Here is an 18,221-nt window from a genome sequence, read left to right on the forward strand (position 1 = left end):
GCCTCTGCCATGGCTGAGCCTTCCTCTATGGTAACCTCTGAGGAAGACCAGAGCACCCAGGAACCCACAGAGGCCAGCTCCTCGACGGCCCAGAAGCAGGAGAAGCGAGGGCGCCAAGGGTCCCGCAGGTGCCACGCCAACCAAGGCAGGGAGCTTCCAGGACAGCTTCGTTTTAAAACAAGAAAATCATGGTGACTTACTGATATGAATCCCGAGATTGTTGTGTCCAAGTTTCTTCGGCCTTGTCCCAAACCAAGAGAAGGATTGGCTTGCTAAGAGTTCAAGTAGATATATAAAATTATCATTTGTAGAGGGGACTGTTCAGAAATCGTTTACTAGGCTTCTGTCATGAAGTTTACCACATAGGATGCTATCTAATAGCAAACATGAGGCTTTCTGTCCTTAATCGTGAACCGATTCATCAGGAGTAGAACAAGTAGTCTGTTAAAGATATTGCTGGAAATACACCTGCCAGCCTGACCTTTGAAATGATAGTTCACTCATGACCTTTATTTCTTCAGTTTCTCTTAATAAGCTTTTGTTGTTTAATCCTGCAACTGAATTTTACTTAAATTCTTTTAAGGCATGTCTTTGCATATATTATCAAAGGCTCTTGAAAGCTATCTTCTTTTTCTGAGACAGAGTCTCCCTCTGTCGCCAGGCATCCGGCTGTAGTGAAGTGGCGCGATCTTGGCTGACTGCAACCTCTGCACTCCGGGTTCAAGCGATTCTCCTGCCTCAGCCTCCCGCGTAGCTGGGACTACAGAGGTGTGCCACCAGGCCCAGCTAATTTTTCTTTTGTATTTTAGTAGTGGTGGGGTTTCCCTATGTTGGCCAGGATGCTCTCCATCTCTTGACCTCATGATCTGCCCACCTCTGCCTCCCAAAGTGCTGGGATTACAGGCGTGAGCCATGAAAGCTATCTTCCTAAATCGAACATAGTTTTTATTTTTGGAATCCATTTCTCTTCTTCAGGGAGTTCCGAAAAGATTGAAGGTGAAATTTTAAATCGAATATCTCTTAAACTTATTAGCCATTTCCAGCTTCTGAGTTGTGATTTGTGGTTGCTGTTTCGTTTTCCTTTTTTTCTTTTTTCTTTTCTTTTTTTTTTTTTTTTTTTTGGTTTAAACCTGGTCAATGTTGAGTGTCGTTATATGTTTTAAATAAAAGCACCTTTCCGTTTCTATTCTCGGCTTGGAGGCTGTGGTATGGCCATTCCTCGTTCTCCTGATTCACTGAAGATGGTGATCAGAACTGAAGACAGCAGCCAGACCGCCAGGTCCTCTTCTGCCCAGGAGCCCTTGGCGGCCGTATCGGGGAGTTCCTGCTAAAGCCGGGGTGGCTTAGCCAGGGATAACAGTAGATTCTGAGATGGGTGAGAACCGGTCCACACGTGGACACGGTCGTTCCTCTGGTATCCGCATAATGGCCTTGGGCTCAGGAGGTCTGTCTCTCTTCAAGGAGCATGACCTGAAATTGCTGAACTTTGGGAGTTTTCAGTGACACCCTTCAAAGTGCGCAGGGAGTGTCGTGTATCAGCTGAGGAGGGCTGATGCGCTTTTGCCCTGTGAGGCATCTGTGTAAAGCCACAGGGGGCGCCTAGGCTGGCAGACGACCACTGTGATTGGTTGACATGATGACAAGCAGTGGGATCATCCAATCACCTTAAAGGCAGTGAGGTTTGCTGACAGGCTCCCTGGGTAACACTTCATCCAACCAGATGTCGAGTTGGCCTGTGACGCAAACCCCCGCCAACTCCAAAGTGCCCCGCCCCCAACTTTCCCGGGTGCTCAACCGTCAACGTCTGTTCTTGTCATCTAACGGCCGCTGCCTCCGCCATGGCTGAGCCTTCCTCTAAGCCAACCTCTGAGGAAGACCAGAGCCCCCAGGAACCCAAAGAGGCCAGCTCCGCGACGGCCCAGAAGCAGGAGAAACGAGGGCGCCGAGGGTCCGGCAGGCACCACGCCGGTTGTGGCGGGGACAGCTTTCAGGACAGCTTCGTCACCTATTTCCCCTCGGCGCTGAACCAGGTTCACCAGGGTCTCAGCCTTTCCCCGGAGGCCCTCAGTGTCATGGAGTGTATGATTCGTGACATACTGGACCGCATCGCCACTGAGGCTGGTCAACTGGCTCGCTACGCCAAGCGGGTGACCATCACCCCCTGGGACATCCAGATCGCCGTGCGACTGCTGCTCCCGGGGAAGACGGGCAAGTGTGCGGAGTTACAGGGCACGAATGCCGTCCTCAGGTACACCGGGGCAAGTGAGCTCCCTCAGCAGCACCCGAGCACCACGGAAACCCAAAGGCTCTGCTCAGAGCCACCGCAAGTGGCCCGAAAGACCAGTGGCCCGTTAAGGGGAGAACCCCACTGGAGGCTGGGGTGGGTGACACTGTTCTGACTTAGCAGGCGTGTGTCGTGCGGTGTCCCGGGAGTTTTCGAGCACTTTTCCCTCAGTAATAAACAGGGTCAGCTCCAATATATCTGTTGTACAATTTGCTGCAAGGAAAAGCAGTGGGCTTTTCCGTGCCCGTGTTTCATTTCCTCAGTTTCCCAAATGGCCGTTTTTATTAGTTATATTTCTAGGTTATCTTTACGGTGGTATTATCAATGTGCTGATACTCGCCTTTTTCACTCTCATTCTCCTGCGACTGGACGGTGGAATTTTCCAGAACTTCATTATGTGCGTTATGGAAACAGAGAAAGTGAATACGCTGATAGAAGAAGCAAGGTAACCATCCTAAACCTTTTCAACATCTCTCCCATCAGGAATCCATGTAGATAAGCAAATGAGGCCCATTTACAGTGTACATATAGCCAAAGAACATTTTCAAGGGTCCATCCATTTCCCCACTTCCTTGAGTCTGAGATCGCTCATGCGATTCATTCTGCTTTGAGCCTGACAATAATCTTTTCATTTCTTTTTGAACAGAACCCTTCCTTACTTCCAGGTATGCATCAGCAGGATTTGGGAGTGTCCCCGCAAACAGCTCATGGTCTACTGGTACAGCGGCGAAGCAAAAGAGTGACCTGCAGTCTATGAGCAACAGTCATTGTCCCAATGTGGGGAGTGACCCAGGCTGAACCCACAGCAGCCTTCCTGTGGTATTCAGCCTGGTGGTTCAAGGGACAGGGGTGTGATTCTTTACCTGATGTTTTCGTTTTCAGTGTTTGTAATCACGATCATTTTAGGATATGAATCCAAAGCTAAAATTAGTATATGCTCCTTGCCCCTAGCATCAAGTTATGCAGAGCATTGTCAGCCATTAGGAGAAGTAAGATAATGCTTATTTCCTCAAGAGAGTTACATATTAATATTCATATTAATGTTAACATAGGCTGCCTTTAATTGTGCTTTCCTCTGGGTCTCAAGTGTTTACACTTTTAGCATTTTTTTCTATAAGTGTATTGCTGAAATTCAGAACAGCTGGTGACTTTCCCCTTGCTTTCCTTTTAAATCGATTTCTAGCCTCCCGTGTATGTGGACAGGAGAACATTCCCTGGGATTGCAACCCATAGGAATTTATTATGTGGTGCCTTGAAGCTCAATACATTGGCCATTTTTGTTAAGTGTTTCCCGTGCATTTGCAAGCATCTCATAAACAACCCTTCTCCTTCATATGTAGAAACCAGTAAAGGATGGCACTCTCAGTGAAACTGTGACACAAAAGCTGGATAAACGACAAAAATCAAAATTTTATTGAGCCCCTCAGAAGTGGGAAAGTACCACCCCAGAGGGACCTAACACGTAGCCGCGTGGATTATTCCACTTTGACAGACGGCCGCTTGGTCAAGAGGGAAATGGGGGCAGGGCAATATAGTAGCCACAGCTTCCCTGAGTAGTGCAGATGGGAAGCAGGGAAGCTTCACCCTGGGAGCTCCACTCGGGATCCATAGAGAAAGGATGTAGAACCAAGAAGTCCCCTCATCGGGATTTTTTCCTTGCTCTGTTTCCAGAATATTAGAAAAATGTTATGAAAATAGTTGAAGAGAAATACTTACTGCACAAGGAGACCAAGAGAAACCCCCACAAAATCAGCCACAACGAATCCCTCTGGATGGTGCCGTCAAATGGTCCTACATGTCCGGAATAACATTTCAAAAACCAAAGACGCTTTGCAGGAACCTGTTCCCTTTCAGAGACGGGGCTATCTATGTGCCTGCTCCAAAACACCACATCTCACTCCGTGGCTTAATTCTCTTTATGTGAATTGTTTTGCTGTAAATTGCCAATGTTTCTGTGAATTAAGACATACTAATAAATTTCCAAAGTTATCCTTGCGTATCTGTGTAATTAGGCAAGTCTTTCTGAGAAACCAAATCCACTGGGATATTTTACCCTGGACTATGTGTTTTCCACTTGTAAATTCAGACATCAAAGAGGAGCATTAATAAAATAGGGTTAGCAATGAAATCTGATTGGGCTCTGGGGAGTGAAGAGTGAGGGGGCAAGGGGACTGATGCTGGCAAAATATAGGAAGAAAGAGGAAAAGCGTGGTTTCCTGTGAAGCTCAGAAGAGGAAGCTCACACATTTGATATAGATTTCAGTGGCTGATTGAGGAGACAGGGAACCGAGCGAGCAATCGTAATGCAATGCTGTGGGTTACAGAAAGCAGAAACTAAGGGAAACAGCTTCACTGCATAAACCACAAATAAGAAGTATCAATGTAGGGACAATAGTATGAATGGGACAAGCACAGTGCAGTCAAACATTTTATCAGCACTCCCTGTAACATAAAGTTCATTTCAAAACATAGGCAAGGACCCAAACACATTACAGAGGAAACTGCCACAAAAAGTGCAAGGAACAATACCTCTTCTAGGCTCCCTGGTAATGGAATCTCACTTATTTAGATTTATCTGATTCTGCTTTTCCTCAGGCTAGAACATTTTGTTTTTGAAAATCTTCATGACTGGCCTCTACATATCATGGGGATCATGCCGTGTTGCCTGATGGAGCAGCACAAGCTCCACTCGGATCCCCGTCAGCCAGTGCGGCACCTGCAGCTCCACAGCACACAGTGTGATCAGGTGTCCCAGTCTTATCTAGTAAGGGTTAGTTGTCCAGGGATGCTCAGTTGGAGTTTAAGGGGAAACCTGTGATTAGATGAGTGTGGTTCTTTGGAAGTTCAATTGGTTGTATGCTTTTAATTCTGTTGATGCAGGTTTATTCTATCCGTTTTCTAGGGCCACTGCAAAAGTATTCCACAGACTGGCTTACTGAAACACTAATTTTATCTCAGAGTTCTGGATGCTAATTGCCACCTTTTTGTAAGGAGGACACAATTCTGCTGGGAAGGACCCACTATCGTAATTTCACTTTAACAAAGTGACCTGTGTACAGACGGTCTCCAAATAAGGTCACATTTTAAAGTGTAGGGGGCCAGGACTTCTACATAGGGAGACACAACTCCATCCATATTAGCACACCTTGTTCGTCCACTTCCCTGCCTGAATTAATTTAATCATAACATTCCCAAAGTCTTAACCGACTCCGAAATCAACCCTTCATCATGTCATCTGAAAGTCTTTTATATCTGGAATAGGTGACACTCCAGGTATGATTCATGCTGAGGCAGGAATTCTCTCCACCACTGCACCTGTGAAGCTGGACGAGTTATCAGCTTCTGAAATATAGCTGTGGAAATGGTACCAGATATGGCTTATCATACCAAAATCAGGAAATCAGAAACACTACTGGAGTTTGTGGGCCCTAAGCAAGTTTTAAAACTAATGGTGCAAATTCCGTTAGATTGTATGGGCGGAAAACATTCTACTTGGGGCTCAATGCTCTGTCCTTGAGGCCCAATGGGGTAACAGCTTCACACCCTAAGCCCTGGGCAGCGAGGTGGTGGCTGTCGCTGCAGCCTGGGCTCCTTGCAGCCCATCCCTCTGAAACCGAGGATGTGAGACATATACCTGGGACCCGGGAAATGACCTCCGTTTCTGGGACCAAGAGCAAGATGGCCCAGTCTCCAATTTCGGTGCCCCTGGTTCCTGGGGGCACTGATGGCCATGCCAACCTTTGACCCTACGTTGGAGTCCTTCTTCCCTGTCTTAAGAATGAAGGAGCGGTCACAGCTGAGTAGCTCCATCAGTCCCTCTCTTATCTGTACAGTCCAGGAACTCTAACAGCCTCCTTTCCTTTTGGCCCATCTTTGCTCCATGCAGTGTAGTCTGATGACATTGTTTCTAGTAGAAAATTCTCAAACACTTGTTGGCTTCCCATTGAATTTACCTGGGTCCAGATCATCAGACAAGGAGTTGTCTAGAGATCTTTCTTGAATATCCGTATCTCCCACATCTTAATTCCTAGCTTCTGCAGAGATGGTTGATTGGATCCATGAAATACATGCCTCGCCTCTTTAGCTAATGGTTTTCCAGTCCCTCCCTTGCACCTGTTTCCAGAGCAGGGTATCTGTATACATTGAGCACCTTCTGAATCACCCACTGCTGGCTTTCTTTTCCTCAGTGCTTCCTTGGCTAATTTGTCTCTTTTCTCTCCCCTTTGCTATAAGGATCTAGGAGAAACCAGATTAAATCCTAAATACTTTTCTCAATTTACCCACGTAGTGGCCAGGGGTCCCCCTGGCCTCCTTAATTTCATGGAGAAATCAGCTTGCCAATGGCAGATCATTAGGACATGAAGCATGCCAACTTATTTAACATGTATTCCTGGGAGCCTTTAGTGTTAATGTCCAAAGACACAAGGGAAATGATCTATTTTTATGCCTGGGCTCAAAAGAGTAGGGACACCTGTGTATCAATATTGTGGGACAAAAAGGCTATGATCTAATGCTAACAGACTGAGTGGGGGAAACACGGTAAGGCCTCTCTGTCTGGATTTTGCTTGGCCTATCTGAGCACACAGTCCTTCCTCCTGGGTATGGGGCATGACCCTCTGTGTAATGGGGGTCTCATGACTGATAGTCAAATGTGGTAGTTCAGACAATTTCTTTACCACCAGGTTTTTACACAGAAAGAAGTGGGGATGGGTATTCAGATTAATATTGTCAGCTTTTATGAACTGGCTTTGTGGGAAAGGCACTCCGGTTTCAAAGGCTTGCCTTGGGGATGAGGGATTCCGCTTTTTATGGCCAACCTCAGGGGAGAATGGGACTGAGAGACAGGAGGGCAGGAGAAGGTTAGAGATAAAATTCCTGTTTATGAAACTTCCACAAGGAGTAGTTTCACAGTGCTGAAACTGGGTTGTTGAATTGTCTTACACAAGCTATTGAACCAGTCTCCCAGGACTGAGAATAGGCTGGTCCAGTCAAACAATTAACAGTTATTTCTCATTTCAGGCAATGAGATTGTGGAGGGGCTTCTACCAGAGTTAGTCCTCTGTATGATTCATGCAATCTGATATTTAGTAGGAGACATTTCTATGGGAACAATGACAAACACAAGTTAATGGTTAGAACAGAGTATAAACTCAGCTTTCCAGTCTAGAGGTCAGTCAGGGGAGATTTTTAGATGCTCTTCTTGAAACATCTTCAGATGAAGTGAGAGCAAAGAGTAACAATCAGAGAGATTCTTCTTGGGGTGGAGTTTGCATCAGGTGATCTAGTGAACTTTTTGACAAGTCTGTACTTCAACAAGCCTGAAGGTTATTCATATCTAACTTGCAGTAGCCATTTTTCTCATAAGGTATATCAAGTTTCCTAGTTTCAGCTTGCTGGGCCTTGGGGAATAGCACTTTTAGTTTAAGGGATGTTACACTCAGTAAAAATGGGGAAAAGTTTGAATAATTAGTTTGGAGACTTGTAGTCAGAAAAGAATTCAGGACTCATTCCAAATGGTAGGGAAATTATCTTAAGTGAAAAACAGTGAACATAGCCATAATATAGTAACAGGTATATTATAGCTTTTAAAAATTTTTTGAACCATAAATTGATTCTCTCATGTTTCCCATTTTTATTGAAGGTGAATCACAGTAGGAGCAAATTACTTGCAAAGTAAGTTTCACTCTTTTTATACTTTGCCTGATTATTTGCACAAAGTGTATCAAGAATAGCGATTGATTGTATAGGCTCTTTTCAGTGAGCTTTGCTGCAACTATGTTATTATAAGTAATTCTAATTTGGATATTTAGAAGCTTCTCAAGGTTAAAAAGTCAATCTGAGGATTTATTTGTATATGTAGATATCTGTATGAATTGTGTGAATTCCTCTCTTCTCAAGGTCCCCACATTACCCGAGGTTCCTGGGCCTATCAGACGGTAACTTTTTTTTTTTTTTTTGAGACAGAGTCTTGCAAGATCACTGTTGCTAAAGTGCAATGGCATGATCTCAGCTCACTGCAACGTCCACCTCCTGGGTTCATGGGATTCTCCCAAGTAGCTGGGATTACCAGCACACGCCACCTCACCTGGCTATTTTTTCTATTTTTAGTAGAGATGAGGTTTCATTGTATTGGCCAGACTGGTCTTGAACTCCTGACCTTGTGATCCACCTGCCTCAGCTTCCCAAAGTGCTGGGATTACAGGCATGAGCCACCACACCCAGCCAACAGTGACATTCCTTACTTACCACAGATTAGAAATTGTGTAAAGCAACTACTAGCCAAAGTACCAGTCCAGTCTTTTTATCAACTCTATAAAGTCAACCTAATTTTTGCAAAGCAGTCTGGTCATATCTGAAAATATGCCTTTCTATCAAAGCCTTGGTAAAATCTGCAGTGTTTCCAATTATGCCTAGAGAACAAATTCTAACCAAACTTATGCAATAACTGTATTACCATGAGGTAAGAATACCCTCAAATGGTTTCTCAATTTTGGAGGAATCTGGCAGAGAGAAATAGAAATGTTTCAGATTTGGGTCACAAAAGTATACTTTATCCAATGTTTTGTGAGCTATATGTAGCTAAAAAAAAAATATTTTTTGACTCTGGAAAGGAAAACATAAAAGGAACCAGAAGTGTTTCAAAAAAAAAAGGTCAAGAAAAAATCTTTAGTTCACTGTGACTTCAGTACCATGTAATTAACTGTTGTTCTGCTTGATAACTACTCTTTGTTTTTGCTGCTTATAAACTACTTTTTGAGAAAAATCAATGTAAAACAAGAATTTTCAGTTCATGACAAATGTGTTTGAGGATCCCTGGTGAAAGGTACAATTGACAAGGAGATTCGCTTATTTCTGTGGCATACAATTTAACATAATAATCATAATTATTATAGATAACATATCCCAAGACGGGTTAGAATTTTAGGAGTCTCATAAAATTTGGGACATATATTCATAACACTCTTATACAGATAGAACCCAAAGAAATTTAAGCATAATTTCATATTTGTCGGTGTTTCCTGTATCATGTTAAGAGATCAAATAAGCCTAATATGTCTCTCTCAGACTTTCAGGGCATAAAATGTCCAAAAACCTGGTTGGAAAATGCCAAGCCCCAGTTTCAACTCATTTCACCAGAGAGGAACCTGCAGCCCATGAGCCACAGCCATTGGCACAAGCGTGGAAGATGACTGGGACTGAAACAGTGTGCACGTTCCTTGGTGTTGCCCTATTACATGGAAGAGGGGCAGAGAATGATTTTTGCCTGCTCTGTGATTTTTTGCACACTTGCTTTCAAATGTGGTGATCTGGAGATATAAATCTTTAGCTGGTAGTGAGGCATGTCTCTTGCCCCTTGCAATAATTAAGAAAAAGATGATGAGACAATAAGAGAACTGAGATGACCCCTCCTTTCTCCTCCTGGGATGTCGATGTTAATATGAATGTGAATGTTAATGCAATATAATTTCCATCGAGTTGTCTTCTTGGCCCAATGGGTGTGTGTTTGTTTTCCTGTATGTATATTGCTGAGGTTCGAAAGAGTTGTGACTTTCCAGTTAATTTTTAAAAGTTATGGTTTATATCTAGCAGTCACTTGTGCAGAGACAGAGCACACTCTAAAATTTCTTTTTCTATTTTCCTTAAGGGATCTCAGGCTGTTGCAAAAGAAAAAATGGTTTTAGGTTCCCTCACGGGGCATTGGGGATTGCCACGGAAAGGAAGGACAGAGAGAAGTAAATGGAGAGATAGACTAAGGGAGCACATAGGCTTACCAGAGGTTCAAGAAGAGAGGAATTCAGTGGTCTGAGGACTGTTTACAGAGAACAGAGCCATTTAATGTCTCTCTCTTTCTCTCTCTCTAAGTATCAATATATAAATGTATGTGTGTGTGTGTGTGTGTGTGTGCGCGTGCGCATGCACGCGTCCGTGTGTGTATCCTAAGTATTCGTATAAACTGAGTTGACTTTTGACTATCGAGCTCTTGAAAAATCCTTGGAAACTTCTTCGTATGAGATTTTAACCAAGACAAACAGCTGATATTTCCTGGTTTTGTCCTTTTCTTCTTTGTCTTGTTTTCTGTAAAGTAGAGGTACCTTTTCAGTCAAGTTTAACCAAGGATATGACTCAACCAAGGTTGCACGAGGTGTCCGCAAAAAGTTGAAAAGTACGTTTTGCAAGGTCCAGAAATGCTCCAAACCCCAGACACAGCTCAAAGAGAAAGGAAAGTTTTGCTAGCCATTAACGAGATACAACTCACATGTTTGTCCCATGAAATTTTCGAGGGTCTTACATTGTCAGCTATGTATACACAATGGCTAACGGGCCTCATGCGCCTCCATCACAGGTGCAAGAAGACAGGAAATAAAAATCCAAGGAAGCAAAATGGGTCAATAAGAAATAGGTACTCCCCGAAAGTCACACAAATATCCAACCGGGAGGGGATGGTTTCCTGACCAGGAACGCACCATTAGTTTTAAAACTTGCTTAGGGCCCACAAACTCCAGTAGTGTTTCTGATTTCCTGATTTTGGTATGATAAGCCATATCTGGTACCATTTCCACAGCTATATTTCAGAAGCTGATAACTCGTCCAGCTTCACAGGTGCAGTGGTGGAGAGAATTCCTGCCTCAGCATGAATCATACCTGGAGTGTCACCTATTCCAGATATAAAAGACTTTCAGATGACATGATGAAGGGTTGATTTCGGAGTCGGTTAAGACTTTGGGAATGTTATGATTAAATTAATTCAGGCAGGGAAGTGGACGAACAAGGTGTGCTAATATGGATGGAGTTGTGTCTCCCTATGTAGAAGTCCTGGCCCCCTACACTTTAAAATGTGACCTTATTTGGAGACCGTCTGTACACAGGTCACTTTGTTAAAGTGAAATTACGATAGTGGGTCCTTCCCAGCAGAATTGTGTCCTCCTTACAAAAAGGTGGCAATTAGCATCCAGAACTCTGAGATAAAATTAGTGTTTCAGTAAGCCAGTCTGTGGAATACTTTTGCAGTGGCCCTAGAAAACGGATAGAATAAACCTGCATCAACAGAATTAAAAGCATACAACCAATTGAACTTCCAAAGAACCACACTCATCTAATCACAGGTTTCCCCTTAAACTCCAACTGAGCATCCCTGGACAACTAACCCTTACTAGATAAGACTGGGACACCTGATCACACTGTGTGCTGTGGAGCTGCAGGTGCCGCACTGGCTGACGGGGATCCGAGTGGAGCTTGTGCTGCTCCATCAGGCAACACGGCATGATCCCCATGATATGTAGAGGCCAGTCATGAAGATTTTCAAAAACAAAATGTTCTAGCCTGAGGAAAAGCAGAATCAGATAAATCTAAATAAGTGAGATTCCATTACCAGGGAGCCTAGAAGAGGTATTGTTCCTTGCACTTTTTGTGGCAGTTTCCTCTGTAATGTGTTTGGGTCCTTGCCTATGTTTTGAAATGAACTTTATGTTACAGGGAGTGCTGATAAAATGTTTGACTGCACTGTGCTTGTCCCATTCATACTATTGTCCCTACATTGATACTTCTTATTTGTGGTTTATGCAGTGAAGCTGTTTCCCTTAGTTTCTGCTTTCTGTAACCCACAGCATTGCATTACGATTGCTCGCTCGGTTCCCTGTCTCCTCAATCAGCCACTGAAATCTATATCAAATGTGTGAGCTTCCTCTTCTGAGCTTCACAGGAAACCACGCTTTTCCTCTTTCTTCCTATATTTTGCCAGCATCAGTCCCCTTGCCCCCTCACTCTTCACTCCCCAGAGCCCAATCAGATTTCATTGCTAACCCTATTTTATTAATGCTCCTCTTTGATGTCTGAATTTACAAGTGGAAAACACATAGTCCAGGGTAAAATATCCCAGTGGATTTGGTTTCTCAGAAAGACTTGCCTAATTACACAGATACGCAAGGATAACTTTGGAAATTTATTAGTATGTCTTAATTCACAGAAACATTGGCAATTTACAGCAAAACAATTCACATAAAGAGAATTAAGCCACGGAGTGAGATGTGGTGTTTTGGAGCAGGCACATAGATAGCCCCGTCTCTGAAAGGGAACAGGTTCCTGCAAAGCGTCTTTGGTTTTTGAAATGTTATTCCGGACATGTAGGACCATTTGACGGCACCATCCAGAGGGATTCGTTGTGGCTGATTTTGTGGGGGTTTCTCTTGGTCTCCTTGTGCAGTAAGTATTTCTCTTCAACTATTTTCATAACATTTTTCTAATATTCTGGAAACAGAGCAAGGAAAAAATCCCGATGAGGGGACTTCTTGGTTCTACATCCTTTCTCTATGGATCCCGAGTGGAGCTCCCAGGGTGAAGCTTCCCTGCTTCCCATCTGCACTACTCAGGGAAGCTGTGGCTACTATATTGCCCTGCCCCCATTTCCCTCTTGACCAAGCGGCCGTCTGTCAAAGTGGAATAATCCACGCGGCTACGTGTTAGGTCCCTCTGGGGTGGTACTTTCCCACTTCTGAGGGGCTCAATAAAATTTTGATTTTTGTCGTTTATCCAGCTTTTGTGTCACAGTTTCACTGAGAGTGCCATCCTTTACTGGTTTCTACATATGAAGGAGAAGGGTTGTTTATGAGATGCTTGCAAATGCACGGGAAACACTTAACAAAAATGGCCAATGTATTGAGCTTCAAGGCACCACATAATAAATTCCTATGGGTTGCAATCCCAGGGAATGTTCTCCTGTCCACATACACGGGAGGCTAGAAATCGATTTAAAAGGAAAGCAAGGGGAAAGTCACCAGCTGTTCTGAATTTCAGCAATACACTTATAGAAAAAAATGCTAAAAGTGTAAACACTTGAGACCCAGAGGAAAGCACAATTAAAGGCAGCCTATGTTAACATTAATATGAATATTAATATGTAACTCTCTTGAGGAAATAAGCATTATCTTACTTCTCCTAATGGCTGACAATGCTCTGCATAACTTGATGCTAGGGGCAAGGAGCATATACTAATTTTAGCTTTGGATTCATATCCTAAAATGATCGTGATTACAAACACTGAAAACGAAAACATCAGGTAAAGAATCACACCCCTGTCCCTTGAACCACCAGGCTGAATACCACAGGAAGGCTGCTGTGGGTTCAGCCTGGGTCACTCCCCACATTGGGACAATGACTGTTGCTCATAGACTGCAGGTCACTCTTTTGCTTCGCCGCTGTACCAGTAGACCATGAGCTGTTTGCGGGGACACTCCCAAATCCTGCTGATGCATACCTGGAAGTAAGGAAGGGTTCTGTTCAAAAAGAAATGAAAAGATTATTGTCAGGCTCAAAGCAGAATGAATCGCATGAGCGATCTCAGACTCAAGGAAGTGGGGAAATGGATGGACCCTTGAAAATGTTCTTTGGCTATATGTACACTGTAAATGGGCCTCATTTGCTTATCTACATGGATTCCTGATGGGAGAGATGTTGAAAAGGTTTAGGATGGTTACCTTGCTTCTTCTATCAGCGTATTCACTTTCTCTGTTTCCATAACGCACATAATGAAGTTCTGGAAAATTCCACCGTCCAGTCGCAGGAGAATGAGAGTGAAAAAGGCGAGTATCAGCACATTGATAATACCACCGTAAAGATAACCTAGAAATATAACTAATAAAAACGGCCATTTGGGAAACTGAGGAAATGAAACACGGGCACGGAAAAGCCCACTGCTTTTCCTTGCAGCAAATTGTACAACAGATATATTGGAGCTGACCCTGTTTATTACTGAGGGAAAAGTGCTCGAAAACTCCCGGGACACCGCACGACACACGCCTGCTAAGTCAGAACAGTGTCACCCACCCCAGCCTCCAGTGGGGTTCTCCCCTTAACGGGCCACTGGTCTTTCGGGCCACTTGCGGTGGCTCTGAGCAGAGCCTTTGGGTTTCCGTGGTGCTCGGGTGCTGCTGAGGGAGCTCACTTGCCCCGGTGTACCTGAGGACGGCATTCGTGCCCTGTAACTCCGCACACTTGCCCGTCTTCCCCGGGAGCAGCAGTCGCACGGCGATCTGGATGTCCCAGGGGGTGATGGTCACCCGCTTGGCGTAGCGAGCCAGTTGACCAGCCTCAGTGGCGATGCGGTCCAGTATGTCACGAATCATACACTCCATGACACTGAGGGCCTCTGGGGAAAGGCTGAGACCCTGGTGAACCTGGTTCAGCGCCGAGGGGAAATAGGTGACGAAGCCGTCCTGAAAGCTGTCCCCGCCGCAACCGGCGTGGTGCCTGCCGGACCCTCGGCGCCCTCGTTTCTCCTGCTTCTGGGCCATCGCGGAGCTGGCCTCTTTGGGTTCCTGGGGGCTCTGGTCTTCCTCAGAGGTTGGCTTAGAGGAAGGCTCAGCCATGGCGGAGGCAGCGGCCGTTAGATGACAAGAACAGACGTTGACGGTTGAGCACCCGGGAAAGTTGGGGGCGGGGCACTTTGGAGTTGGCGGGGGTTTGCGTCACAGGCCAACTCGACATCTGGTTGGATGAAGTGTTACCCAGGGAGCCTGTCAGCAAACCTCACTGCCTTTAAGGTGATTGGGTGATCCCACTGCTTGTCATCATGTCAACCAATCACAGTGGTCGTCTGCCAGCCTAGGCGCCCCCTGTGGCTTTACACAGATGCCTCACAGGGCAAAAGCGCATCAGCCCTCCTCAGCTGATACACGACACTCCCTGCGCACTTTGAAGGGTGTCACTGAAAACTCCCAAAGTTCAGCAATTTCAGGTCATGCTCCTTGAAGAGAGACAGACCTCCTGAGCCCAAGGCCATTATGCGGATACCAGAGGAACGACCGTGTCCACGTGTGGACCGGTTCTCACCCATCTCAGAATCTACTGTTATCCCTGGCTAAGCCACCCCGGCTTTAGCAGGAACTCCCCGATACGGCCGCCAAGGGCTCCTGGGCAGAAGAGGACCTGGCGGTCTGGCTGCTGTCTTCAGTTCTGATCACCATCTTCAGTGAATCAGGAGAACGAGGAATGGCCATACCACAGCCTCCAAGCCGAGAATAGAAACGGAAAGGTGCTTTTATTTAAAACATATAACGACACTCAACATTGACCAGGTTTAAACCAAAAAAAAAAAAAAAAAAAAGAAAAGAAAAAAGAAAAAAAGGAAAACGAAACAGCAACCACAAATCACAACTCAGAAGCTGGAAATGGCTAATAAGTTTAAGAGATATTCGATTTAAAATTTCACCTTCAATCTTTTCGGAACTCCCTGAAGAAGAGAAATGGATTCCAAAAATAAAAACTATGTTCGATTTAGGAAGATAGCTTTCATGGCTCACGCCTGTAATCCCAGCACTTTGGGAGGCAGAGGTGGGCAGATCATGAGGTCAAGAGATGGAGAGCATCCTGGCCAACATAGGGAAACCCCACCACTACTAAAATACAAAAGAAAAATTAGCTGGGCCTGGTGGCACACCTCTGTAGTCCCAGCTACGCGGGAGGCTGAGGCAGGAGAATCGCTTGAACCCGGAGTGCAGAGGTTGCAGTCAGCCAAGATCGCGCCACTTCACTACAGCCGGATGCCTGGCGACAGAGGGAGACTCTGTCTCAGAAAAAGAAGATAGCTTTCAAGAGCCTTTGATAATATATGCAAAGACATGCCTTAAAAGAATTTAAGTAAAATTCAGTTGCAGGATTAAACAACAAAAGCTTATTAAGAGAAACTGAAGAAATAAAGGTCATGAGTGAACTATCATTTCAAAGGTCAGGCTGGCAGGTGTATTTCCAGCAATATCTTTAACAGACTACTTGTTCTACTCCTGATGAATCGGTTCACGATTAAGGACAGAAAGCCTCATGTTTGCTATTAGATAGCATCCTATGTGGTAAACTTCATGACAGAAGCCTAGTAAACGATTTCTGAACAGTCCCCTCTACAAATGATAATTTTATATATCTACTTGAACTCTTAGCAAGCCAATCCTTCTCTTGGTTTGGGACAAGGCCGAAGAAACTTGGACACAACAATCTCGGGATTCATATCAGTAAGTCACCATGATTTTCTTGTTTTAAAACGAAGCTGTCCTGGAAGCTCCCTGCCTTGGTTGGCGTGGCACCTGCGGGACCCTTGGCGCCCTCGCTTCTCCTGCTTCTGGGCCGTCGAGGAGCTGGCCTCTGTGGGTTCCTGGGTGCTCTGGTCTTCCTCAGAGGTTACCATAGAGGAAGGCTCAGCCATGGCAGAGGCAGCAGCGCTAGATGGCAAGAACAGACGATGACAGTTGGGCACCTGGGAAGGTTGGGGGTGGGGCACTTTGGAGTGGCCGCGTGGTTCTATGTCACAGGCCAACTCGATATCTGGTTCAATGAAGTCTTACACAGGGAGCCTGTCAGCAAACCTCACTGCCTTGAAGGCGATTGGATGATCCCTTTGCTTGGCATCATGTCAACCAATCACAGTGGGTATCTGCTGGCCTAAGTGGCCAATGTGGCCTACCTCAAAGTTACACAGATAGATGGCCAAAAGGGCCCATCAGCCCTCCTCAGCTGATCCATGCTGCGCTGTGAGCATTTCCAAAGGGGTCACTGAAAACTCCCAAAGGTTAGTTCAGCTCACCCTCCTTGAAAAGACCTTGACCTCCTGAGCCCAAGTCCATTATGTGAAAGGAATGACTGTGGCCACGTGTGGACCGTTCTGAGACGGGTGCATCTCAGAATGTACTGCTATCCTGGGCTAAGCCAGCCTGGTTTGAGCAGGAACTCCCTAACATGGCTGCCGAGGGCTCATGGGCATAAAAGGGCCTGACGGTCTGGTTCCTCTCTTCAGTTGCGATCAACACCTTCAGTGAATGTGCATAACGAACAATGGCCAAACCACAGTCTCCAAGCAGACAACACAAACAACAATGGAGATGCTTGTAAAAGCATTTCCAATCCTTAAATGTGTACGAAATTTAAATCTCTTTTCTGAACAGTATTTTGATCCCCAAAAGACTCTGAATGTTACTGTTGGTGAATAAGCGATGTTGGGTGAAAAAGAACACTAGCCCAGTTCTCTAAGAAACCTTCTTATGGAGAAAAATTCAATCTATGAAATCGGAAATAAGTTAAACAAATACCCTTCAAGAATATATGACAATACATTCAGAAACATACCTTAAATATATGAATGTGAAACATAAATCCCCGAAAGTGAACCAAACGAGGATTTAATGATTAAGAAGAATTGAAGACATGGAGATCACCAGGAAGGTACCACCCGAAATTCCAATGCTGCTTCCTCTCAGACTTTTAAGATCAGGTCACTTATACCTAATAAGATTGTTCCCGGTTTACAGAGAAAAAAAATTTTTTTTTAACAGAATCTTGCTCTGTCACCCAGGCTGGAGTGCAGTGGCACGATCTCAGCTCACTTGCAATCTGTGTCTCCCGGGTTCAAGTGATGCTCCCACCTCAGCCTGCCGAGTAGCCTGGACTAGAGGCACGTGCCACCACATCCGGCTAACTTTTTAATTTTTTATTTTTGGAAAGACCGGGTTTCATTTTGTTTCTCCAGGATGGTTCCTAACTCTAGAATCACACGATCCTCCTGCCTAGGCCTCCCAAGGTGCTGGGGATTACGGGCATATGAGCTAAAGTGCCCGGCAGACAAAATTTATTTCAAAAAAACATAACATGATGTTGATTCCAATCTCAGGATGAATACTAAAAAAGAAGAATCTGAGAAGCTCATTTATAAATGTGGTTACAAAAATTGTACCTTAAATATTATTAAGGTACAATTATTTGTGTGTGTGTGTGTGCCTTATATCAAGTTACACACACACACAAATAAGGACAAATGTTTACTGCTATAAATAACAATTTAAAAACATCAAACCGAGACAAACTTTACTAATGGAACAAGGAGACCTCATACAATCTTTTCTCATCATTGCATCTGTTATAGAATTCATTTAAATACATAGCAGAAACCCATAGCGCA

General features: G+C 44.7%; 2 protein-coding genes across 6 annotated transcripts; one reads left to right on the forward strand and one right to left on the reverse strand.

Moving 5' to 3' along the window:
- Positions 1-1,788: 1,788 nt before the first annotated feature.
- On the forward strand, positions 1,789-4,273 carry LOC144580972 (histone H2B type F-M-like). Of its 3 annotated transcripts, none has more exons than XR_013531382.1 (4): positions 1,789-2,248; positions 2,671-2,729; positions 2,931-3,103; positions 3,956-4,273. XR_013531382.1 is itself a non-coding variant. In XM_078362308.1 (4 exons), exons 1-2 carry the CDS (start codon positions 1,839-1,841, stop codon positions 2,705-2,707), a joined length of 447 nt encoding a protein of 148 aa, XP_078218434.1. In that variant the 5' UTR covers positions 1,789-1,838; the 3' UTR covers positions 2,708-2,729; positions 2,931-2,949; positions 3,956-4,273. The 3 variants fall into 3 exon arrangements, 2 of the variants coding, with proteins under 2 accessions (XP_078218434.1, XP_078218435.1); XM_078362308.1 differs by having other exon boundaries at positions 2,931-2,949; XM_078362309.1 differs by lacking the exon at positions 2,931-3,103.
- A 7,938-nt stretch (positions 4,274-12,211) lies between these two features.
- On the reverse strand, positions 12,212-14,696 carry LOC144580973 (histone H2B type F-M-like). 3 transcript variants are annotated; one of them, XR_013531383.1, is made up of 4 exons: positions 14,237-14,696; positions 13,756-13,814; positions 13,382-13,554; positions 12,212-12,529 (listed from the first exon to the last, which is right to left on the reverse strand). XR_013531383.1 is itself a non-coding variant. In XM_078362310.1 (4 exons), the coding sequence occupies exons 1-2, from the start codon at positions 14,644-14,646 to the stop codon at positions 13,778-13,780; spliced, it is 447 nt and encodes a 148-aa protein (XP_078218436.1). In that variant the 5' UTR covers positions 14,647-14,696; the 3' UTR covers positions 12,212-12,529; positions 13,536-13,554; positions 13,756-13,777. The 3 variants fall into 3 exon arrangements, 2 of the variants coding, with proteins under 2 accessions (XP_078218436.1, XP_078218437.1); XM_078362310.1 differs by having other exon boundaries at positions 13,536-13,554; XM_078362311.1 differs by lacking the exon at positions 13,382-13,554.
- Between the last annotated feature and the right edge of the window lie 3,525 nt (positions 14,697-18,221).

The sequence above is a fragment of the Callithrix jacchus genome, chromosome X, assembly GCF_049354715.1.
Source record: "Callithrix jacchus isolate 240 chromosome X, calJac240_pri, whole genome shotgun sequence".
NCBI classification, from domain to species: Eukaryota; Metazoa; Chordata; class Mammalia; order Primates; family Cebidae; genus Callithrix; species Callithrix jacchus.